Consider the following 23,976-nt stretch of genomic DNA (forward strand, 5'->3'; position numbering starts at 1 on the left):
TAAGTCGTGCTATACTGCGAATATTATTACAAAAGGATAGGCTACTTTATACAGTGGAATTTCTGTAAACATTTTATATACGTTTTTACTTTACTATATTAGTGCAAATGTTCATGTAAATACTGTTTTATTAAGATAATTCATTTGGTGTCAATGAATTGGAGTGTTTTAGTCTCTATAGTTAACAGCGCAGTGCCATGATATGGTTTTGTGGATGGGTTTTAGATTATATGGTTTCCTCGTTTATTTTCTGTAACACATGTACAGATAAAGAAAACATTTAATTTCTATGTTTTTAATTAATATTATTCTTATTTTTATTTATTTATTATTATTATTTTATTTTTTATTAAAGAACTCTATTTAGAGGATTCATCTACATATATGAGCCTTGGAATGTAATGTACACTCAGTCAAAAATTTATTTAATCAAGCAAAAGAAAATTGTAACTGTAATTCGTTTACTTAAATGCAATTATTTTGTGGTATTATCATTAGACACTGTATATTGCTCTGTTATTTATTTATTTTACTCCTTTGATATTTAATCCTATTTTATCAAAACCACAAATCAAACTGGGCTATCTTGCTAAAACAGTGATTCTAGGAGTTTAGTTGCTGGGATTGTAGAAAGGGAAACAGAATAGAATGGCCTACTTCCGTAGCAAATGGGACAGGGCCCTGCTGGGTCTTACCAAGGACTACTTTGAACTGGGGAAAATCTGAACCTCACAAAAATAACTCAGTTATGCAAGTTGTTTCTCTGGTAAAATGCACCAGGAGAATGTTGTATTGTCTATTTCCTTGTCCAGTCCAGACACCATTGCTGGTGGTTGCAACATGGTTGCATTTTACAGTAAAAAAAGGCTCACATTATGTTTTGTTTACAATAATAAGCAAGGGTTTTCTATTGATATTTGATTATCATAGTTTCTGTACAATGCATTTGTTGAATCAACAAAATGGTGTTTGATTTGATTCAGGTATATCTGAAAATGTTATTTTTGCTAGAAAAGATGCACATCATTTATTGTGACTTTCTGCCTGAGCATTCTTTTTTTATTGCCCTGTCAACATACTTTTGATGCAGTGAGATACTTACCATAAACAGATGAAACTCGGTGTCCTCCTTTATCTGTGGCAGTGTATCAGTGTCAGCCAGCTTCTGTTCTGTTGTCTGATAACAGCCTTTGAAGGAAAGCGGGTTTGTGTATGGGTCTGTGTCTGTGTTCAGGTGTATCAGATATCACGCAGAGTGCATTGGACTGTTGACTCCATTGATCTATCTTTCAGACAAAAGAAAATCCTAATCTCTTATCGGTAGCGATGACGACCTGTACCCTCTTACCGGACAACATTACATGACAGACTGGTTTCCATTGAATTTACCTGCCAAGTGTACAATCGGTCTTACCTGAGTTTGTGCTTCTGTGGAAGAGAGTTGATTCTACATTGGATACACTGGATATTAATTTGCATTTGTAAAATTTCTCAAACTATTTTTTGTCTATCTAGATTATACTTATATATATATATGGTGAGAGAATGGGAAGTACTTAAATGGATCTCTATCCCTTTTGAAATCATTTGAATGTAGGATCCAATGTTCGCTGTGAGAGAAGATGTTCCCTCCAAAGTTTGTGCCAAATTTAGACCTGCAAAGGGAAAGCTCAAACTTTATTGACATTGGGTTTGTTTTTCAGTTGCCTAGAGTAATTTTATTTCTTCAAATATTTCAATTTAATATTGCAAACAACTTCACAACATACAAAATGAATTATATTAATCCAGAACACATGTCAATGAATAAATTTTATATATATTTTATATATATCTTTTCATCTTGTGGGGATAAAAAAATAAACAGCAAAGCTTTGACAACAGCACCTTGACATAGTATGTATTTCCAACATTAACTTGAGAAGTTGAGGATAGTAAACAGACAGAGTACTGAGAGGAGGAAATCCTGTTACCGTTGAGAATGTAAACGGAATGTTTTGGTCGGAAATCGTTTCCTTGTTTTCCCAAAGTGGACAGTGTCTCAATTCACAATTGAAGCAGCATGCAATTTTTTTTTTTTTTTCGTTTTTTTTTCTTGAATGTAATTCTTCCTCACCCCCTCCTCTCCTCATCTCTCAAAAATCTTGGCAACGTAAAAAACACAATGTCTTGTGGAATGTGATATAGTAATTTGAACTGGGCGCGAATGACTGATCAGATCTTTTTTTAATTGTTTACAAGATCATGAATATGTTCAATAAATAGACCGTAGTATCACTTTTACTGTATAAACATCTTTTTTACATGCAGTCCATAAAATTTTCATCTGACGGAATAATTTACCCTGTTATGTATATATACAAATAGATATTTTCTGTTTTCTCTCTCTTTTTTAGAACTCTCAATAAAATCTATACATTGTATACACTATCTGCCCCTCTTAATGGTCAATGTGCATACACACGAAGTGTCTATCCGTATAAACCGCCAGCCGATCTTCCTTTTGCTATCCATGGTAAGGGCTCGCACGTAAGACTGGGTTGTCCGGCATTGCGAGTTATAGTGCCGCTTGTCTATTCCTCGGCAGCCCTCCTTTGTGTACCCTAAAGGGTTGCATTTGGTCTCGTAAAAGTATTGCTTCAGCTGACCATTAGTCACGGGGACCTTCTCCAGGACGGTGACCGTCTGGCCCGACATGTCTATGGCTGTCTTTTTGTCCAGGGCCGTCACCCACTGGCTAATACTGTCACAAACGCTGAGCTCCCCTCGCCGTGCGGGGTCCGAGTGCCGTCTCACGCGCATCGACATGTTGGCGGCGTCCAGGTAGTTTTTGTATTCCTCCAAGAGAAAGAGTAACGGTGGCTCCAAAGGCACTTGGTTGCTGATCATCACCCGCGAGGCGTACATGTCAACGTCCTTCGAGTCAGCCATGGCTGAGGGACCACCCCCTCCTTGGCCCTGGTCGGCCCCAGGGTCCAGTTGCTGCGTCGCTTCTCCTTCCACCTCAAGCAACTCCTCAATCACCTGCTCGAAAGTGTCTGCGAACGAGGGCAGCGCGCCCCGACTCTGTGGAGTTCCGTGGCCTCGGCTGCCCGAGGTGATGGCAGCGGCGCCCAGGTAGTCCTCGGCCCGGTGGACCCCCTGCACGCCCGGGATCTCTCTCATGGGCGCAGCTCTCATGCAACTGAAGTATGAAATAACCATAGTAACGAACAGGATGGTCATCACTCTTCTAACCTGTTGGAACTGGAGACAGCAAAAGGGGAAAGACGAGAGGGATGGGGGAGTGAGCAAAGGACAGGGAAGAAGAGAAAACACAACGTAAAGCAAACATTTCCATTCACCATGATGCAATAAACATTACATTAAACACCTTTATTAATGGCGTTGTGTTACTGTGCCCAATGAAATATGCAAATCATTTCTATAATGTGATACAAAGTATGACACAAACAAAACGTGCCAACTTGTTATTTCTTTGTTTCATTCTTTTTAGTAATCTGCCCACGGGAGCACAACTAACACTGCGTGCTTTCTCTGTCCCTGTACACACACCTGCACGTTTGTGCCCCCCTTCCCCCACCAATGAACAGCAAATAAAGCGGGCTAAATTCAGAGACCCTGGAGTATCATTAAGAGGACACGAGAGAACTGCTCGCACTCTCCTCTGTCTCTCTCTTCCCCTTCCCTTTCTCCTTCCCACTCTCCTACTCCCTTGCCTCCTCTGTTCCCTTAGAGGTGCGTAAACTGCTTATGTGAGTATCAGACGGAACAGATGTAGGTGACATGTCAAAGACCACCAAAAAACACAACAGGGTGATGAGTATCTTTTTCACTAAGAGAGTTAAAAACTGAAGCAGACAGAGAGATAAGGAAAGACAGTAAAACTGCAGAGAACGATTTTGAAATAGAGTGATCAGAGAAAGATACATTGAGATGAAGAAAGGTAGAAAGAATTGAAAAAGACGCCAGTCATTCATTCACTCATTCATACCTACACACAAATGCCAGTCAATGACATTTTTCCTGACTACAAAAACAATGCAACTAAATGAAGATTCCAGGAAACCGTAAACCTATTTGATTCCTCCTCTCTCCCTTCCTCTCTGCAGCTTTCTCTTACCTCTCTGAAGTCCCTCTATGAGTCACTGCAATTCATTGCATCCAACGGCATCCCAGCGCATACGAACAGACAGGGCAACATGCATACACAACAACAAAAAATACCCATTACTCTCACTTTTCTGAGGAGAAGGAGAAGGGGAGAGGTAGGCGTGGGGAATGGGGGGTGGAGGAGGGGTGCATTTTAAAAATATCCAGCACCGCAGCAAACCTTCGCCAGTTCTCTGTGTGCTGTCCTCCTGATGCCCCACGCAGCCTCAGGAAGAGGCAGAGGGAGGATCCGCTCCCAGAGCAGAAGGCAGCACAGGCCGGTAGGACAGAAGGAGGGACACGCCCTGTCTAAAAGGCATTTGTTTCATTCTTAATTGGTGTCTGGGGCCACGGCTGTGATTTGCTAGCGCAGCGATGACTCCCATGGAGATGTGCTTTCTATAAATAGGCCAGTTGGGAGTCCCACAGTCTCGATTCAGAATATCACAGCCCTCTACTTAATGAGCTCAAAGTCCCCTTGCTCAGTGACGTCGCAGTCCACGAGGGGTGTGTGTGAGTGTGTGTGTGCACCACCATGTGTGTGTGTTTGGCTAGGGAGATGAGGTGGGAGCATCTCCTCTAAAACGGTCAAAAACAAGCATGGAAAAACCAAGAGCCGAGGATACAGCTGTGGAGGACAGATCAATCTTAATCAAATCAGGCAGCGCACAAAATGTGTGTACAAGCTGCTTCTGCATGCATCAAAAGATACTTCAGTCAGTCAGCTTTCCCCATAACAGAAAAAGCTTCTTACATTGTCAGCAATTACCTTTGCTGAATATAGAGAGGAATTTAAAGTGTCCGCCTGAGTATTATTCAGTGATTCTGTCTTATTTCATTCCTCCAGATGTGTCGCGCCTGTGAGGACGGAGGATTATTGTCAGCGTTCCTACTCTCAAGACAACCTTAACGTGGGTCTGCACACACAGAGTAGCATAGCTCAGTAACCGCCCCAGTTTCAGGATGATCCCAATTAGCAAACATCTGTCGTCTCCCTAATGAGAGAAGTATTTATATATATTGCAGAGGCTTCTGAATGAAATACCAGCATCAATCATGCTGACACTTAAATCCCTTCTGTTGCCCTCCCTGACAGCAGGTGGAGTACCAAAGCCATCTCTCATCCAAATCCTACTGGTTATGCATAACCTTAAATATATTACAAAGTTACACGGCTCAAGGTATCATGTGCAAGGGCAAAGGTCAGTTATTGTTGACTGCTGAACTTTGGCGCACAGTGCTGTCTGAATTGTATCTTTCACTCCTAATTAGACTAGAGCACCGGTGTGTAGTTGTGTGGCAGGGGGTGGAGGCCAAGAGCACAACAACCCTAATGACGTCTCTCTCTGGTCTCAAAGGGGGATAAGAGGAAAAGGGCAGTGGGGCTAGAAGGAGTGGTGCTAGGGGGCAGTGCCACCCATCAGCTCGCAATTGCTTTCCATTTTTCTCTGGGGTCCCTTCTCACCAGGAACAACAAGCAATTTTATTTCTAACTCTGCTATTTCCTGTTTCCATCAAGAGAATCAATATGGATTATGCTCTCAATCAACTTCCTGTTAAAACGTAATCTAGACGATGAATCACTTTATTGCTCTGGGACTGAGTTGGCAATTACTGAGACCTTCTGTCTCATTCAAAGCAGCGAGGGAAGACAAGATTACCTTGACGGACATGTTTGTTTTGCTTTTAATATGCATGTGTTTGAGCTGCACATTATAATGCGATATCAATATCCTGTCATCATATGGTATGATGTGCAAACATGAGTTGTATTTGTGTACACAAGGCAGTACAGGTGTTTTTATGGGTCAAAGAAAAGTGAGTGGTAAAGCGGTTGCAGCCGCAGCGGGAAAAAAAAAATATCTTCATGGTTTCAGGTGTGTTTAAATGTCTAAAATAAAGAAGAGGACTTTCATGGTCGATGCTGAAATAATCCGTTCAACTGTCATGAACAAAGCTGCTAATTCATGCTTTCTGTGCCCCATTTGTTAGACCTTTGAAGTCAGATTCATTATAAGGCATTGAATAACCAACAAACGAGGTTTCCATCAATCAAACCTCTCACATGAGAAACCATCCAGCCTTTAGTGATCTTTCAAGCTCTCTATCTACAAAGTAAGGTACTGAAGGCTTGGTGTAATACTTAATCCACACAGCTGTATTTGATCCATATGGTCGGGGCTTGGTAGGAGCACGTTCAAACGCCTTTCACTGTAAAACATGATTGTACTTAAATTGGCCATGTGTGGCAGCTCTATGGTTTTGGCAAAAAGACCACATGCACCTGCTTGATTGTTTGGAAAAGGGGCAGGTAGGACAGGATAGATTGGTCTGCATGATCTTGATCCCCCCACAACTGTATTTGCATAAATATTCGTGTCATGGAGGGATTAAGAAACAAAACCACTCTTGACAGATGCACAAGGTTCTTCAAACTTAAAAGAATTGTGGTAAGAGATACTTTTCTGTTAGTCTTAACACTCTAAAGGAACATGAAAAAGGCATTCACTCTTTAAGGACAAAGATATTAAACAGTGCATGATTATATATCTGAAAAAAGAACACAAAAGGTTGGGGAAATGTTTGTAGCATGATAAAGATTTTAGATTGCTTTGGTTTTCTTGTTTTAATGACAAGAACACTGTAGTGTGCATCACCTAAACTCACACAGGTGTCTCAGCTGTTAATTATTATTCTGACTTTGAGGACACAGAATCTATAATAGTTACAATCTGTCATTAGTGGTAACAACAAAAGACAACGGAAAGAACACTCTCTATTCATCTATGGGGAAATCTGTGTTGTCAAATGTAAGGGTTTTTCAAGAGGTTGAGTTGATGCTCGTTTAAGGAGTTCAAGACCTCTAACTTGTTTAACGCAAAATAAAGGTGCAATGTAGGCCTACAAAAGCAATCAGAGTGATGAACACCCAAATATACTTGATTTAATGAAAGGATAGCTCTAATTAACACAAAAATCTCCATTATCTTTAACAAAACTGCATTTTGAGAAAGGTAAATTGATGCAAACTCTCAACATTACAGAAATCTGTATCAGTATACTGCTGAAAACAATTTATAAAACACTAAAAGGAGAGACTGAAACTGTTTAGAGTAAGTGTAGGTCACATATGATGGGGGTGTTGGGCCTTATTTAATTATTTACCATATTTACCAACAAACCCAACATATTTATATATGTTTCAAAAGGACTTTATTATTGTTATACTTATTATTATTTTCAAAACCCATTATAAAAGTGAGATTTTAAATAAGTTGGCAGGCGTATTTTCACCTGTTGTCAAATATCAGATGGAACAGTGGGGTATTCCAGAAAGCAGGTTATGTGACATACCTGGGTATGTTTAAGAGTAATCAAACGGATAACCTCAACTTTCGGTTCCAAAAACGGAGGTAACTTTCAGGGTATGTTAGTTGTCATAGCAACTCACACTCTGAACTTAACTTGCCCCGGAGCAGGTTATGTTCCAGGGTTAGTTCACTTCAGCTAGCCTTCAGTGGGCATGACAGATAGCACACAACATTATTTAATATTACAATATGTAATATAGCCTATTATATATATATAATATATATATATATATATATATATATATATATATATATATGATTATTTATTTTATTGGCATTTATACAAGCTATCTGTATAAATTATAAAACACTATGACAAGGTAATGTTTAATTTATATATATTTATTAATTTGATTTATTACATATTATATGGAGCTGCATTTTCTATAATGTCTAAATTCTAAATCAAAATACATTTCTGATATGACTAAATATATAATTGGGATAAAACAAACAATATAAATCACATTCTCAAGGATTAAAGATGGGAAAAAAAATAATGATTGCACAGCCATCAGTTAGGTGGCGATATGCACTAAGCATGTAAACAAGTAATGAATAAAAGAAGAAGAAAGAAACAGCTTGGCGCGCTTTTTCTAAGCGTCCGTTTCTATAGTGACTCGTCGATTCATCGCTCTGTTGAGAATGTCTTGAGTCTTTACCAGGAACATACTCTGAGTTGAATGAACTTACTCCCGGACGCGTTTTTGGAACACATACCTCGAGTAAGCAAGGTTTGGGGTTAATCAAACGAGAGTTCAGGTTTTAGTTCAAGGTAAGTTAACCCTGCTTTCTGGAATACACCCCAGATGTCGAAGGCAACCATAACAACAGTAAACTGCGCACGCGCAGTATGATCAGTATCGGGCGGTCACTTCACTACAGATTAACATAATCACAGTATAGCCTATCATAATAAATGCGTTGTTTAAAAAGTCTTAGATAATTGATGTTTCGCAAACTAGTGGCAAGTTGCGTAAAACGAAACTCGACAGATTACACCCAAAGAAGTATACTTACAATTAGGCTATTTACAATTATCATCAACAGCGCAGTTTAAAAATCCTTTTAAAAAATCCTACAAAACAGACGACCCCACTGAAAGTCATTGTAGAAGTCGCTCACTTGCTCTGGATTGTAAATATGCCTATTGCTGAAAGGCAGAAGTCCAGTCAAGTCACCTTTCCATTATATATATACAGTGTTGTGCCTGAACGCGTTCATTGAACAATAGTTCATGAACTCGTTCATATTTTGGGCGAACGTGAACTGAACGTGCTGTATTAATGCCTGATGAACGTTCCTGTGAACTCGTTCATTCTGGTGTCTGTGAACGGCACGCTCTCTCACGTTAACTTCGTTCAATAGGGTGCCAGATTACTATAGAGCCTTCCAGGCGAAAACCCGGCTAAAACACACCGTAAACGGGTATTAATATGTAGCGGGAAAACACCCAATCTGGCAACACCCGCCACCAGTGTCGCACCGCCGTCCGCCGCATGCGTGACGCGTCATCAAAAAAAAAAAAAAAACAGCTTACGACAGCAGCATGTAGTTGCGAGGTAGTAGTGAACCTTTTAGGCAATCATTGTTTAAAAAACAGGTTTTGCTAAATGGTGTTGATATTAAAGATAGGAAATGTAATAATACATTTTTCAGATGCCTAATTCATTGCCCTGCAACACCTCGAAATAAATACTTTTGGAATGACCATTTTGAAAATATTAATTGGAGATTGATTTGGACTTATAATAACAAATATTGTATCAATAATAAAGTTTATGAAATATACTTTAAAATTATACATAAAATATATCCAACAAACCAGTTCCTAAAAATGACCTTCCTGAATCTTGTGCATTTTGCAAAAAGGATCTGAAACTATTTTGCATCTTTTCTTTGAATGTATCTATGTTAAATTATTTTGGATTGATGTGGAATTTTTATTTAATAGGTTAAGTGGATTTAAAATTCACATAGAGAAAATATGTTATTTTTTATTATGACAAAAAGGATATAGAAAAAAGTTACATTTTTATGTTAAATCTTATTATATTACTTGGTAAGTTCTATATACACAAATGTAAATGGTCTGAAAGGATACCCAACATCTTCCATTTTAAGGCTGACATGAAGATTTACTTTGAAACATTGCAAGGACTTTCCAACCGAAAAGCAACCAGAACTATGGACATCTACAAAGATTTAAACTCCTCCTCTGTATTTTGATTATACAAGTAGGCTATACCTCTTTCTGTTTCTATTTTGTTTTATTTTTTTCCCCTTCCTTTTAAGTAATACATAATGAGTATTATATGTGAGTGTGAAATATTTGTTTATATTGTATTATTACATGTACAATGTTGGAAATAATAAAAAAATAAAATTTAAAAAAAAGACAGCAGCATATGATGTTTATGACAAGGTCGGTGAGAATGGGAGACAAAGCATTAAAGCAACAATGGGGAAATGCTGTCCCCTCAATGCTAATGTAAACCCTGGTTGGATAAGGATTCAAAATTGGATATGAAGATGAAATCTGACGCATAGCTTCATTGTTAAAACTGATAAAATAATTGCTGTCTGTGATTCTATATGGGCTGTGGCAATAATTTTGAAAAATAATAGCTCGCTGCAACTTATGGAAAAAAAGAACTATGAACTAGTTCATTTTTGGAACTGTGAACTTTAGTTCAAAATTTTGTAGTTTGAACTATGAACTGAACTAGTTCATTTTAAAATTTGTGAATTGAACTTTGAACTAGTTCATGTAGAAAGTGAACTTTCCCAACACTGTATATATATAGCAACCCCTCAATCCATCCTTTACTCGTTAACAGGCTTAACAACACTTTTGCACTAGATGGCGCATTCGTCTACATAAAGCGCATTTGAAGTGAAGGCAAGCAGAGATAGACCAGTGGAAATAAATATATTTTTTCTTTTAAGTTTACACAGAGAAAAAGGAGATTAATAAGAATGGATAGGCCTGTTTTCTTTGCTGCAGCCAACATCATCTATATGCTTTTCATCTAAAATAAATTTGTGTTTATATATTTAATGTAGGCTATTATATGACATACTGGTCATTATATAAATGTTACAGCATTTCAACAAACTCAATTGCGATTTTGGGAAAATAAACTAGCAGCATGGTTTAGTTTAAGCAGTTTTGACCAGCGAGCATCGAAAAGCGGCCCAGAACTATAATTTCGCCTACCTGTTAGTTTTTAATTGGAAAACGTTATCTTCGCTCTGGGAGTTTATCTGTTCCAGGAGAAGGCTAGACTCTTCACGGTAAACCTAAACGACGATCTCAAGTTACATGTTCTGCAAGTCTCACTGAATTCACGAAACGCGTTTATTCTCTGAACACATAGTTTACGCTGAAACTGTATAAGCAGTCTGTCCTTGTTAATAAATATGTTGTTATATGCCGTTTGGTAAAACTTTTACGCCATTAATACCTAGAAAATGCACACATCAATAAATTTTCCACGTCCTTCCCATCATCAAACTAACCATTAAACAGCTGAACACATAAAAGCGACAAGGACAAACAGCTAAGTGCGCTGTATAATAACCCAAAACAACTTTTTTGGTTCTACTGACCCCTATCAGAAATTCGATCAACATAACGCCGTATCTTATTAATGAAGGTGAGGATAGCGTGTCATGTTGCCGCTGCATGATCCAACACTTGATTACTTTCTTAACTCCCCGTCTCATTTCAGCCACAGTCAATACAAAACCTGCAGCAGCCTAATCACTATATTTCTAGCAAAAACCTACCTTTTCTGTCCAGTCGTAAAGGAGACCATTCAGCAGGACAGTGTCATCTGGGATGTTTTGGATAAGCCCTCCGCGTAACTATTTTGCGATATTCGCCCGCTCTTGTCCAAGCAGCAGCTGCAAGTTGCCTCTTCAGCTTTTGAGCAAATAGATTAAATTATTGATGGTGGAAATTGCATGGTTGAGGTAATGGACTCCCATGACTGAGCGGATCCTTTGGAGTTGGGTTGAAGCAGTTGGATGGCATGGTGAGCGCTCGCTGTTTAGTGCGCATTGAGAGAGCTCTCCAGCTTGGAATGACGGCTTCATTCCTCGCGACTACAGTAACTAACTAGCTCCTGCCGTGACGTTGCAACATGTGACTCCAGCGCGAGCGCGACCGAGCGCCAACCGAGTGAGACACTCATGCCTAACGAATAACCGGAAAGTATGTATATGGCGTTTACCGTGAGCCGAATGGTCAACATATGAGAGAAACCTTTTAAATTCCTGGATATATTGAGTCTGAACGTGGTTTTTAAGTCATCGCATCTTAAGTGCTCCTTCAGCTGATTACTATTGAGTCAGTGTGGGCTTTTGATAGTTTGTCCTTAATAATGAAGGTGTATATAAAATATGATTCCCTTGTTTACCAAAGTGAATCACTTAAGCTAATAGGCATTCAGTATTGTTTCAGGTTTCATCTTCGTTGACTATTCGTATTTAGACATGAGAAATTATATAGGCTACTGAAATCTGTTTAGTTTCATGAACAAAGCTTCTGTACAACCGGTGAAATAATAATTTATGGGTTTAAGTTATTACCTTTGCAGTTCTCAGTTCAAAAGATAATTTATGGTTTTAAGTTATTGCATTTGCCATCTAGATCTCCATAGTTCATTCAACTTTAAATTCTTTGGCTTTGCAGCTATTAAAGGCTGCAACAGCTTCCTAATGGGCAGCCGTTAGGTTAATGAAACACCTTTTTGTGGCAAGACAAAAGATTATCTGCTGAAATTGATATTTGCAATTGTGACTCCACAAAGGTATCTTCAAAGTAAAGAGCTCCCTCCTTGCCCCCACCACATCAAGGACCTATTATTCCCTGGCCCTCTCCGTATTTGATATTTTAAACTATTGTCAGCTTGAGACCCTCTGTCTATCAAAGGAGCTTATTTGCCAGATGTTGGTTCATTGCTTTTAATACTATTCATTGTTCTTCCAGTGTCAGTTATATTCCTTCAGTAATGGGAGCAGTTTGTTTGATATTTGTATAAATGTTCAAAGACGTTTAAACTAATAGAGGCATAGATATAATTTTGCTCTTCGGCTGCAACTTTACCATTTATACTATGTCGTATTAAACATGACCTTCCAGGAGGAGTTTAGGAGAATTATTCCTTGTTCTTTCACCCCATGCTATACACCCACATCATTAGCCCCATACTTTCACCAGGACTCTAAAGCTCCAAGTGCTTTTGGATCTCGTCCAATGCAATATTTATATTGATGAGTTTGGTGTATAATGATGATGATTATTCTCTGCATAAGATAATGAGGTGGAGCAGTTTCAACCTAGCTGTTCCCAGCATGGGAGTGGATACTAACACCTGCCTCCTCTCTCTCTCTCTCTATCTCTCTCTCTCTCTCTCTCTCTCTCTCTCTCTCTCTCTCTCTCTCTCTCTCTCTCTCTCTCTCTCTCACACACACACACACACACGCACACACGCACACACGCACACACACACACACACACACACACACACACACACACACACACACACACCCTCTCCCTCTATTCTCTCCTTATCTTCCTCTATATTTTTGCACTACTTAACTCACATACTTTCACAAATATACTTTCACCTTCACTCATTTGGAATTACTCATGCTTACAGCCCCTTCCTCTCTCCTATAGGAACAAGCCAAGTTGAATATAATTCATCCCATAGGTTCACAGGAGGAGAGGGCAAACCCTGGATGACAAAGAGTTGCATCAGCAATTACTGAGCGACATGACTCCAAGAGAGGTAAAATGCACACACGCGCTCGCACACACACGCATGTACACTCTCACACTGCGCATTAGGGCTGTTACAGCTAGGTAATCCATAAATAAATCACTCTGCTACTCATTAGGAGCACAAAAACAACATGGATCTCATTCAGAACTGCACATACAGCACAAAGTTGACACCAGCACCACAGACAGAACTAAAATAACCACAAAGTGAACATATGGGCTAATGAGAATACAGCTAGAGATGAACTGTGGGAAGACCTTGACTTTCATTTGCTGCAACTTTGTGGAATCCATTAAAATGATGACAAAACATACAGTCTGGACATTAGAGCTGAAACATTTGCTGAAACTTGACCATCAGGATTGGTGTGCTCAAAGTGTTGAATGTTGAGAAAGTCGGAGCGGCGTCAGAAGCGATGGCCGTGTCTCTATCCAATAGGTCGGGTCGCTAATGACGTCACCTCAGCTTTCTCAAAAACCCGCCATCTGTTGTCTTGTGTTCTGTCTTGACCCATCGTAGCACATTCCATCCTGGAGCTGACAGAACAGGTCTTCCACACAATGGCAAAAATAAGATTTTGAAGTTGCCTTGTGACACTTAATGACTAAACATCTCTCTGAACATCCTCCAGCATGGAGGACATCTGAAAGTGAAAAGTGAAAGTGACATGACATTCAGCCAACTATGGTGACCCATACCCAGAATTTGTGCTCTGCATTTAACCCATCCGAAGTGCACACACAGAGCAGTGAACACACACACTGTGAACACACACTCGGAGCAGTGGGCAGCCATTTATGCTGCAGCGCCCAGGGAGCAGTTGGGGGTTCAGTGCCTTGCTCAAGGGCACCTAAGTCGTGGTATTGAGGGTGGAGAGAGAACTGTACATGCTCCCCCCACCTACAATTCCTGCCGGCCTAAGACTTGAACTCACAACCTTTCGATTGGGAGTCCGACTCTCTAACCATTAGGCCACGACTTCCCTGTGTCCTTTACCAACCTGAAATGGTGAAAAAGTTCTGCTTCTCCAGGGCAAGATAACAAAACTTTCAGGGTGTCCAAACTAGCTGTAAATACAGAGGTGATGGCTTTTTGAGTCACTGAGAGAGAGAAAAAAAGAGAAAATGAGAAAACTAGACCAGCTCCTAGTGTGACAGGCCAATAAAGTCAGTTTACAACATTTATCAAACACATCACTGTACTGTCACAGAGCACAGGGATTTAACAATGTCATTTCTGACTACTGATGTTGCAATGAAAAACACAAATAAATCACAAAATTGTGTTTCAGCATGGCACCAGATTTCAAACTGAAAAAAAAGGGTTCTTTATTGGTATCTATGGTTCCGTAAATAGCATTTAACATCCATGGAACCTTCCCATTTCACAAACACACAAAATAATTATTTATAGTGGAAAAGGTTTTACATTATATAAAATGTTCTTCACACCAAGAAAAAAAAAGGTTCCTTCCGATAACTATTATTAAATGTTCTTTGGGGGACCCAAATGGATCTTGGCACTGCTGCAAAACCCCCTTTTGGTATCTTTATTTTTAAGAGTGTAGCCAAGTCTTTGCAAACATTTCCCACACAAGCCAGCTGTCAACAAAAATATGAATGATAAAACATTTAAATCACGCAGATTATACTTTAAAAAAACTCAGTTAATGTAAATGATTTAGTGTTGTTTAGTCTGTAATGTGCAGCGTGCGTTTGACTATGTACACTCACTCAAGTGGGTCCCGTCTTTCCATTTTGTCATTGCATTGAAATGAGTGAGTCACTTTGTGGAACTTAAGTTTGCCCATTCCTGGGTGCCTGTCTCTGTTTCTTTGGTTCGCTGTCTTTAGGGAAGGGAGTCTGGGCAGTGCTTTGTGTGACTCACATCACTGTCTCTCATCTGAGACTCACTCAGTGCTCATCTCTCCAATAGCAAGATGTAAGAGGTCCCTGGTATCACTAAAGAGCCAATAATGGCCAACAGTGGCCAGCCGTGTAAGATAAAAATCCCAAAGTCTTGACTTATAGCAGCTACAATATAGGACTACACACTTAGATATCCACTTTAGCACATAGACACAATGAGCTATACAATCCACGTAACTGTAATCTATCCTTTGCAGCATACAAGAGCTACACTGGTAATGTATCTGTGGGGTATAAGCCCTCTGCTGCACTTTATCCCTTTGTACACACATCCTCTGGTAATCTAGCCTTTTGCTTGCCCAACAAACCCTTATGTGTCAGGGGTGAGTATATTTACATAATTAGGTAGACAGTTCTTGTCATGCACTATTGTAGCCTGTCTTTTGTGGTTATAATGCATTTTTTGTATATTAATTTCAAATATGGATATATTTATATACTGTGGGAAAAAATGAATGCATGTGAAAATAAACACTATAAACAAATATTACATTTCATTTAAATGATCTGAGTGATGCGGTAGTAAGATCAAAATTGCACTGATTTTTTCATACATTGTAACAAATGAAGATTACGAGATTAAGATTAAGAAATTACGAACTCAAGTGTTCAGAAAGAATGAAAATCACTGATCTACAAAGCAGTCTGAGAGAAACTGAAGTCTAAATGACTTCTAAGAAATGTTAAACATTGAAATGTGGGAGGAAAAAAGTTTGCATTGTTCAACAACCTTGAGCCCTTAGAAATAGCAGCAAGTCTATCAAAGTCATGCTCAAACACAAACACAGTCTGGATGCCATTCTTAACCAACATCCACAGAGGCAAATTGCAAACATGTTAGAGAAGTCCTGCGTATACATACCCAAGCATTGACGTTGGTGAATAGTTACAGAATTCCTCGGCGGAGCCTTAGTTGCCAGGCATGAGCACTAATGCTGCTCTGTAGCTTTTAACATACAGAGAGGCAAATGCCACTCCATTTTATATCATTGAGTATACAGCATACAGGTGGGTGGCAAACAAGTAGCAAATCCCATCATACAGACCCCATTAAACTGTTCAATTAGAATGCTGGAGATCAATAACATATATCCCATACACACAGTCACAGACACACAAACCCTGAATGTGAAACAGCAAATTTAAATACACTTGCAAAGCAAGTTCTTATCAAAAATATTACAGAAGAACATGCATATCTAGCGTCGTTTACAAGCAGATTATGGAGGAATTACACCATAAAGTGTAGATATCACACGACCTCGAGCAGAATGAGCACTTTGCGCTAGAGCACCGCAAGTCACGCTCCTGCTTGAGCGCGCGCCCAATTCCTCAAACCTCTTGTGGTTTTTTTGCGAAGAATATCCCGCGATCGGAGGTGCAAATTGACTAAATGTCTTTAGACTTGTCCAAATAGTCTCATTAAAACAGAATAAACAAACTAAACGCGTCGGAAGTATGATTTTGGCACCACGTAGTAAATTAGGCTATACAATTTATTACAATTGTGATTCATCTTAATGCGATGATGATTATTGGCATTTTTCATAGTTAGCCGATTACTATTGTTGTTTGCAAAATTGAGAGACTATAACAATATATTGTTCACAAAATAGTGGGGTAAATGAAAATAAAAAGGGGGAAAAAAAGTCATTTTCTATTTCGCACTTGTGACGAGCACAGGCTTTTATTTCCCAAAGGAATTCTGCATATTCAGTAGGCCTATAATAAATTCCTCCCGCAAGTGAAGCAGGCGCAATAAGTCGGTACATCTCTATGAAAATTTATTAAGAAATCCGCTCTCCGTAAACAAAACAATTTTCATATTTAATTCATAAATAAATATCCCCTTATCATCCGCGGTGGTCAGTTAAACAGGGATGAAGAAAACGCGGATTAAACTGTAAAAATATAATGCCACAATAGCATTATGTGGTGTCTGAACTGAAACCCACCAGGCTCAGATTTGTTATTGACGCCCACCCTTAACTCTGCAGCGATCGGAGAGCGGAGGGGAGGGGGGCGGAGAGGGAGATTCTCAGCTAGATAACACAACCCCATTTATGGACTGATCCGATGACGTACATTGCAGAAAGTTCTATAAAAAACCTTCTGTACATACAAAGTGTGTCGTGCCATCCCCCAGCACCCCCCTCCTTCCCCGCATCCGCCTCCAACCCCCCTCCCCCCGCATGCCCACACCCACACCACCAGTCCACATCTCTGTCCCTCTCTGTGTTATGAACTAAAATTACATTATATATACCCTTTTGTTTATGAATAAAAAATATGCATTCAATAAAAAAAAAAATCACTGAGCCGTCATAGGTGTAATACAATCAAAAACAAATAATCGTTTAATAGTAACATTTCCCTTTAAACAAAGCTAAAAAAAATATATATATTTCATATTTTGATGCAGAAGTATTTAGGCATTCACCACTGAATTATCTGTAAGCAAAAACAAGCATTATTTCGTTGAAAAACACAGCTGCAATTGTGCAGCCTATTTGCTAATAAAAACGGCGCCCGTGACCTTTTTGTTGCATGTCAACAATAATATTCATAATATTTGCCCGAAATTGACAAGAGCAATACGAAGATTACACTGACAAAACAGCAATAATAAAATCTAGTTATAAAACCAGCTGCTATTATTTTCGGACTAATCCGAGAAAACATATGCTGCTGTCCCTTTTTAAATTCAGATGTTCGATACATTGTTTTTGCGAAAACAGATTTCGTACGATTATGATAAGGGAAACATGTTTAATAGAGAAATTACCGATTTAGCAGTGCTGAAAGAAGCTAACGCTGCCGGACAAAGAGAAATAGTCACAAGGATCATTTAAAAGCAGCTAAATGACAAGCTGAATGTCTCCCGCCTGATAGACTCTTGATTAATGCAGTGACGAGGCGCCCGTGGGCTTTCATATACGTCTGTCTTTCAGTCGCTTCAACCTTTAATCAGATTCTTGGATACAAAGAAAAAAAAAACACGACAGTAGCCAATATCCTCCGCTCATCCCTCTCAGAAACTGAGACGAATTCCTAAACTTAGTCGGCATAAAAGTCATAAAATCATCAGCGAATGGCTCCTTTAAAACGCTGACTGTCCTAATTTCGCCTCAGTCTTGCACAGCTTTTCTCCAGCTTTCTCCTCAACACGCGTAACACCCTCTCAGCCATTTCCTTATCAGGCAATCTTATCGGTGGATCCATCTAACCCAGTCTGAACAAAATCTGACCACGCCTATCCAAATTCTTATTCACTTTAATATAGCCTATATATGAACACACCATCGCAAACTTACACACACTGTTTTGACCAACGGGCTATTTCTGGCGAGGCAATTCAAAATACTTTTACATGATATGTTATCTGTGGAGAAAGCTTTTAGCTCTTAGTGGTTCCCAACTGTCCGGCGTGTGCACAGACAGACCTGTGCGCTGCGGAGCGAGACGAGCGGGTGATGCTGGAGGAGAGGAGTGGAAATCTCGGGATGAATGAAACGGAGAAGCGGTCCGTAGTAAAAACACTAGCAATATGTCCACGATGACGAAGAGCGGAGATGCTGCAGACGCGATTACATTGATAAGGGCTGGTTGCACCACTTTAGGATCGATTCAACGAATAAATCATCCCTACATGCTAACGAAAACAACATTTATAGCGGATAAGAAAGGATGACGAGAATGACAGCTACAGATAGATAGATAGATAGATAGACAGACAGACAGACAGACAGACAGACAGACAGACAGACAGATAGATAGATAGATAGATAGATAGATAGATAGATAGATAGATAGATAGATAGATAGATAGATAGATAGATAGATAGATAGATAGATAGATAGATAGATAGATAGATAGATAGGCTCATTTCGTTTTCAGCAAGACAATAAGTAGGAGGTAGCTCGTGCTGAGTCGTGTGTTTTATTAAACATATGCCCCATTATTCAGAAAGCAAATAAAAGCGTGTTAGACAATTGCGCATTTAAGACAACAATAATTCCGCAAGCATTTGGTTATGATGAGGACGGAAAGTCAGCTGTTTACGCAATAACATGCACTATTACGTATTCTATTGTGTTTTGCGCTATAAATAAAACATGTAAAATAACTGCTAAATGCGAAACGTCTCTATAGGGGTGAACTGTGAGACAGAAATAAATACATTATTCCTTTTCAGTGATTTTGTGCTAGAACTGTTGCTGTTAATTTAAACAACTTTGTCACCATTTGGTTTTCGGCATTAATCAGTCTGAAAGCATACGAGTAAAGTAAAGGGAAAATGTAAAATGATAATGTAAGTTTAACATTTGCCTCATGACTCAGTGCCATCTCTCTACATCACTTTTCCCAAAGCTGTACCACAGCGTCACATTTATCCATCCATAACTACTAATCAAAGTTAAAATGCGTAAAGAGGTACCATTTCACTATGTAGAAGTAAAACATCTATCTGTCCAAGAAGGACTGCTAGTAAAGTGGAGAATAAAACAAGCAGGTCTTACCTTTTTAAGAGCTGACAACCACTATCAGTGGTTAGATCTCCAAGACCAACACTTGCATTTCCCAAAGTTAACGCTGTGCACCAAGTGGAGCTTGCAAAGTACGCGTACACTACAGCAGCTCTACCATTTCAACTTTCACATGCTCTAAGTGGCGACAAAACTCCAAGCGCAAAGCAGCCCCACTATCGACTGGTTCTTTTCCTCGCGTTTGTTTTTTTTCTCCCTCCGAAAGCGAAAAAAAGAAGGAAAAGGTGAACCAATTCCCTAGCTTTGGCAAAAAAAAAAACTGCAAAACACAAAAGGCGATGTCCACTCCGTGTCACTCAGTCCGCAGCGTTCAACGACTCCGATGCCTCTGTCCAAAGTGCTGAAATCATAGCACAGCTAAGGTTACTTAGAGGCAAAAATCTATACTTTCGTTAAGTGCCACTTGATATTGCTTTACACTATTGCTTCCCCACGCCTTGTCACGTGGATATATCCTTGGTAAGCCCGTTCTGTTAATATGTGATCACATGTTGGCCGGTCGTTTTCTTAACAAAAGAATCACTTATCTGGAAAGTTGTTTATAACCCTTTAAAGAGGAGTCCCCCCAAAAGGCTTGAAACCCATGTCACCAAATCACACAGTAATAGTGTGTTGGTGCTCTGCTTTTGTCCTGCAGGGCAGATGGACATATCTACACATGTTTCCTCTCGATTACAGAGAAAGCACTTGTAAAAATGATTTTCAGTACAATGACTAAACGCCCAACAGGCATCAAAGCGCAGAATGGCACACAGTGCAACAAAGGCAAATACCCAATTATATTGTATATTCTACGGCTGTGTATGTGCCTGCGTTTGGTTTGCCCAGATTTTGTTCTCTAGCTCCAATTCACTTAAAAAAAATGCATTACAAAGTTTTACATTCATGTTAGCAAACCTTAACTCTCGTGTAAGTATAGTCTTCAGCGTTAGGGTCCATAAACACGAGGGAACTCGTATATCTCGTACATCAAAAATCTGTTCTTTTCATACCAACCCTACAGTGTAAACACAAGCCATGCCTTTTGTAGTAATAATTCTTTTAAGTGTAATTTCATGCTACTTACCATGTTCCCCTATGCTGTCCTGGAGATAGAAGTGTCTTAATATCCACACACTCCAACAGATGCTGGTAGGTAATGTGTCTTGTTTGAAGTCATCATATGAGAACTTCTGCCGTGCTCAAAAGATCGCCCACCACTTGGGTGACTTGTGAATCTAATAACCCTTTGCAATATCCGCGTGCTTAAACTCTCTAACACCTTGGTGACTGTGCCGACAGGACAAATAGCAACCAGTCGCGATTTACCCAAAACCCCTATACAGATTTACGCAGTGCCCTCGCTCAAGAGAAAAGCCGTTAGTGCTCTTACGTGATTGAAAGAGACGAAGGCGGTCAAGTTAAGGTAGCAACTACAACTCCGATACGCTGAGTGAAAATAAATGACCATAAGAAAAGTTGTGCATCCAAGTCTCAAATCTGCACTTTTTTCCCCCTCCGCGGGTCTGTGCGTGCATTGCGCGTGATATGTCAACATTACGCGAAGCCAGTAGAGTTCAAGACATATTTCAATCTGGCTAGTTCCCAGCTGAGGGACAAGTCAGGTAAGATCACATTTCACAATATTATTTTCTGCCAAGTAGGACCAAGTTCTCTGGAGACTTGTTGCTGCTGCTTCAAAGCTGAGCTATTGAAAGCCAAACAGAGGAAAACATGGTTTTAAGTACAATACTTACATCTGTGCAATGCAGTTTTGAGCTTCGTTATGTGTGTACTATAGGAAAATAAAAAAGCTGTATCCTCGTCAGTCTTGAGGCACGCTGTCAACTTAAAGAAATGACAACGTTATTTCCCCCCGTACGCCTTTATCTTGACATAGAAGAATGAAATGGAAGTCACGAAATCCAAGTATGACCGTTGTCTGTTATCAGTAAAATTCCATCAGAGCGCGAACACTCAGACATCTAATTGTTATGCAGTGACGAGGCGCTATGCTTGGATGTGTCCTACAAATGTGCTGGAAAGTAACATGAGTAATAGGTGGTATTTACCCGCATATGAGCCAAGATTCGTTCGAGCCGGAGAGTTGTAAAAGACACGAAACGCTACTGTATTTATAACTCAGAGCAACAGTAAACAGTATGCTTAGGCAATAGGACACGCACATAAGTCTAAACAAGCTGGGAGGAAAGAAAGGGAGAATAAGTTCAAAAGATCAGTGGACAGACCCCTTTCTCACAGAAACTTATGTTCTGCTTAACAGGCGTTAGGGATGGTACTCACAAGTCTAAGTTTCTGTTTTAATTCATTCATTCATTCATTCATTCATTCATTCGCATGGGGCCCTGGATTACTGCCAGTAACAATAAAAATCTGATTTGTTTGATATGACAGCATATACCAATTGATCTCCTCATATCAGACAGGAAATTAATGCAAACAGGCTGCCTCCGTGTTTATCTGTTGTGGTCTTGGGTTTGCTTTACTTCAAGAAGAAGCTGATTACACACAATTTTATCTCTCATCCCTGCCATCGGGCTTAAGATTTACGGCAATTTGAGACAGCTTTTCTTCAGATCGGGTTCTTAAGGTTTTTCAAGAATTTTAAAATGCACTTTTAATGTACTTTCCATGTCTTGGAACATTTCCATTGAATAGGTTTGGATGATATAGCTGCTTCTTTAGTAGAGCAGAAACAAAACCCCTTACATTACATACCTTAATCAAATATGATGAGGTTTACTTTTTTACTTTTTTTTTATTGAACATTTGTCTGTTACCCAGCTTCCTGCCTCACATTCATCCCTCCCTTTTGCTCTTGCAGGTCTTGGTGCACTGCAGACTAACACAGACTAGTTCTCCTAGATCAGATGAGGATCAACAGTGCACTGTCAGGACACATTAATGAGCAAGGATATTATGGAAGAAATTTTTTAAAGAACGAATCGTTCAAGGTTGGAAACACTGTCACAGGTGAGTATAGTTTGTGGCATATACAGGTATTTTAAATGAAGACTGTTGAGATGGATAAAAGGCTGTGTTGCTTAGGGAGAAGGACCTTGAAGTGGTTAAACAGAATAAAATGCTGCTTCATTGCATAAAAAGTGTACCTCATGTGGAGGGGTCAGGCCAGTATTGAGGACACCACAATGATGCTCCTCTGAATGTCTAAATGCAGCATCCAGAACTTCCCTCAGATAACCCATCATCTCTTCATCTCCTTTCTCAAAACTGCATCACTTCATCACGCCGGTCTTCCTTTCCTCTCCTCTGTTCTTTCCACACTCCCACAGTTTTCACAGGCTCCCTGGATGACTCACATGCGGCCCTCTGCACCACCTCTGCCCTCCCCCGTAACTCCTAAACAGAGATACCCAGAACCTCAAAACTACAGGTCAATCAGACCACCAGCATCACACTTACTGCTCCGGCTCTCATTCCGACACCTTTAATTTTGGCTCGGTAGTTTATTTTAGAATCTGAAACATTGCTATTTATTCTCCTAATACACACCCCCACACACACATACACATACTTGCGTTTATGGTGTATGGGGACTCTCCATAGGAGTAATGGTTTTTATACAGCAAAAACTGTATTTTCTATCGCCCTACACCTAAACCTACCCCTCACAGGAAACTTTCTGCTTTTTTTACTTTCTCAAAAACTAATTCTGTATAATTTATAAGCCTTTTGGTTTACAGGGACACAAAAAGTGTCCTCATAAACCATTTTTACCAGTACACACACACACAGACGCGCGCACACACACGTTTACTATATCTATCTAAATGAGGACATTGCATAGGCATAATGGTTTTTATACTGAACAAATTGTATATTTTATTGCCCTACACCAACCCTAAACCTAAACCTACCCCTCACAGAAAATATTCTGCCTTTTTACAATTAAAAAACAAACAAAAAAACTTTATTTTTATTCCAGTTTTACAAATGAGGACGTCCCCAGAGGGAGGTTTTTGGAGATCTTGTCAGGTTTAGCTCACAGGTTTTGTGGTTACACAAAATATGGTTAAGTAGGTACACACACACACACACACACACACACACACACAATTAGGTCTTATTGGGATCAGGTTATATTCATGAGTCCAAATTGAGAGCTTAATTTTCCATTATGACAGTAAAATAATTTTAATTAGACATTTTAGCACTTATCTG

At 39.5% G+C, this 23,976-nt stretch overlaps 1 protein-coding gene across 4 annotated transcripts; it reads right to left on the reverse strand.

Annotated features, from left to right (window-relative positions):
* Positions 1–1,801: 1,801 nt before the first annotated feature.
* Positions 1,802–21,662, reverse strand: LOC132105670 (brain-derived neurotrophic factor-like). Of its 4 annotated transcripts, none has more exons than XM_059510983.1 (2): positions 21,531–21,662; positions 1,802–3,246 (listed from the first exon to the last, which is right to left on the reverse strand). In XM_059510983.1, exon 2 carries the CDS (start codon positions 3,223–3,225, stop codon positions 2,428–2,430), a length of 798 nt encoding a protein of 265 aa, XP_059366966.1. In that variant the 5' UTR covers positions 3,226–3,246; positions 21,531–21,662; the 3' UTR covers positions 1,802–2,427. The 4 variants fall into 4 exon arrangements, with proteins under 4 accessions (XP_059366966.1, XP_059366949.1, XP_059366940.1 ...); XM_059510966.1 differs by lacking the exon at positions 21,531–21,662 and adding an exon at positions 19,768–19,979; XM_059510957.1 differs by lacking the exon at positions 21,531–21,662 and adding an exon at positions 11,316–11,807.
* Between the last annotated feature and the right edge of the window lie 2,314 nt (positions 21,663–23,976).

Source organism: Carassius carassius, chromosome 2, assembly GCF_963082965.1.
Source record: "Carassius carassius chromosome 2, fCarCar2.1, whole genome shotgun sequence".
Lineage (NCBI taxonomy): Eukaryota > Metazoa > Chordata > Actinopteri > Cypriniformes > Cyprinidae > Carassius > Carassius carassius.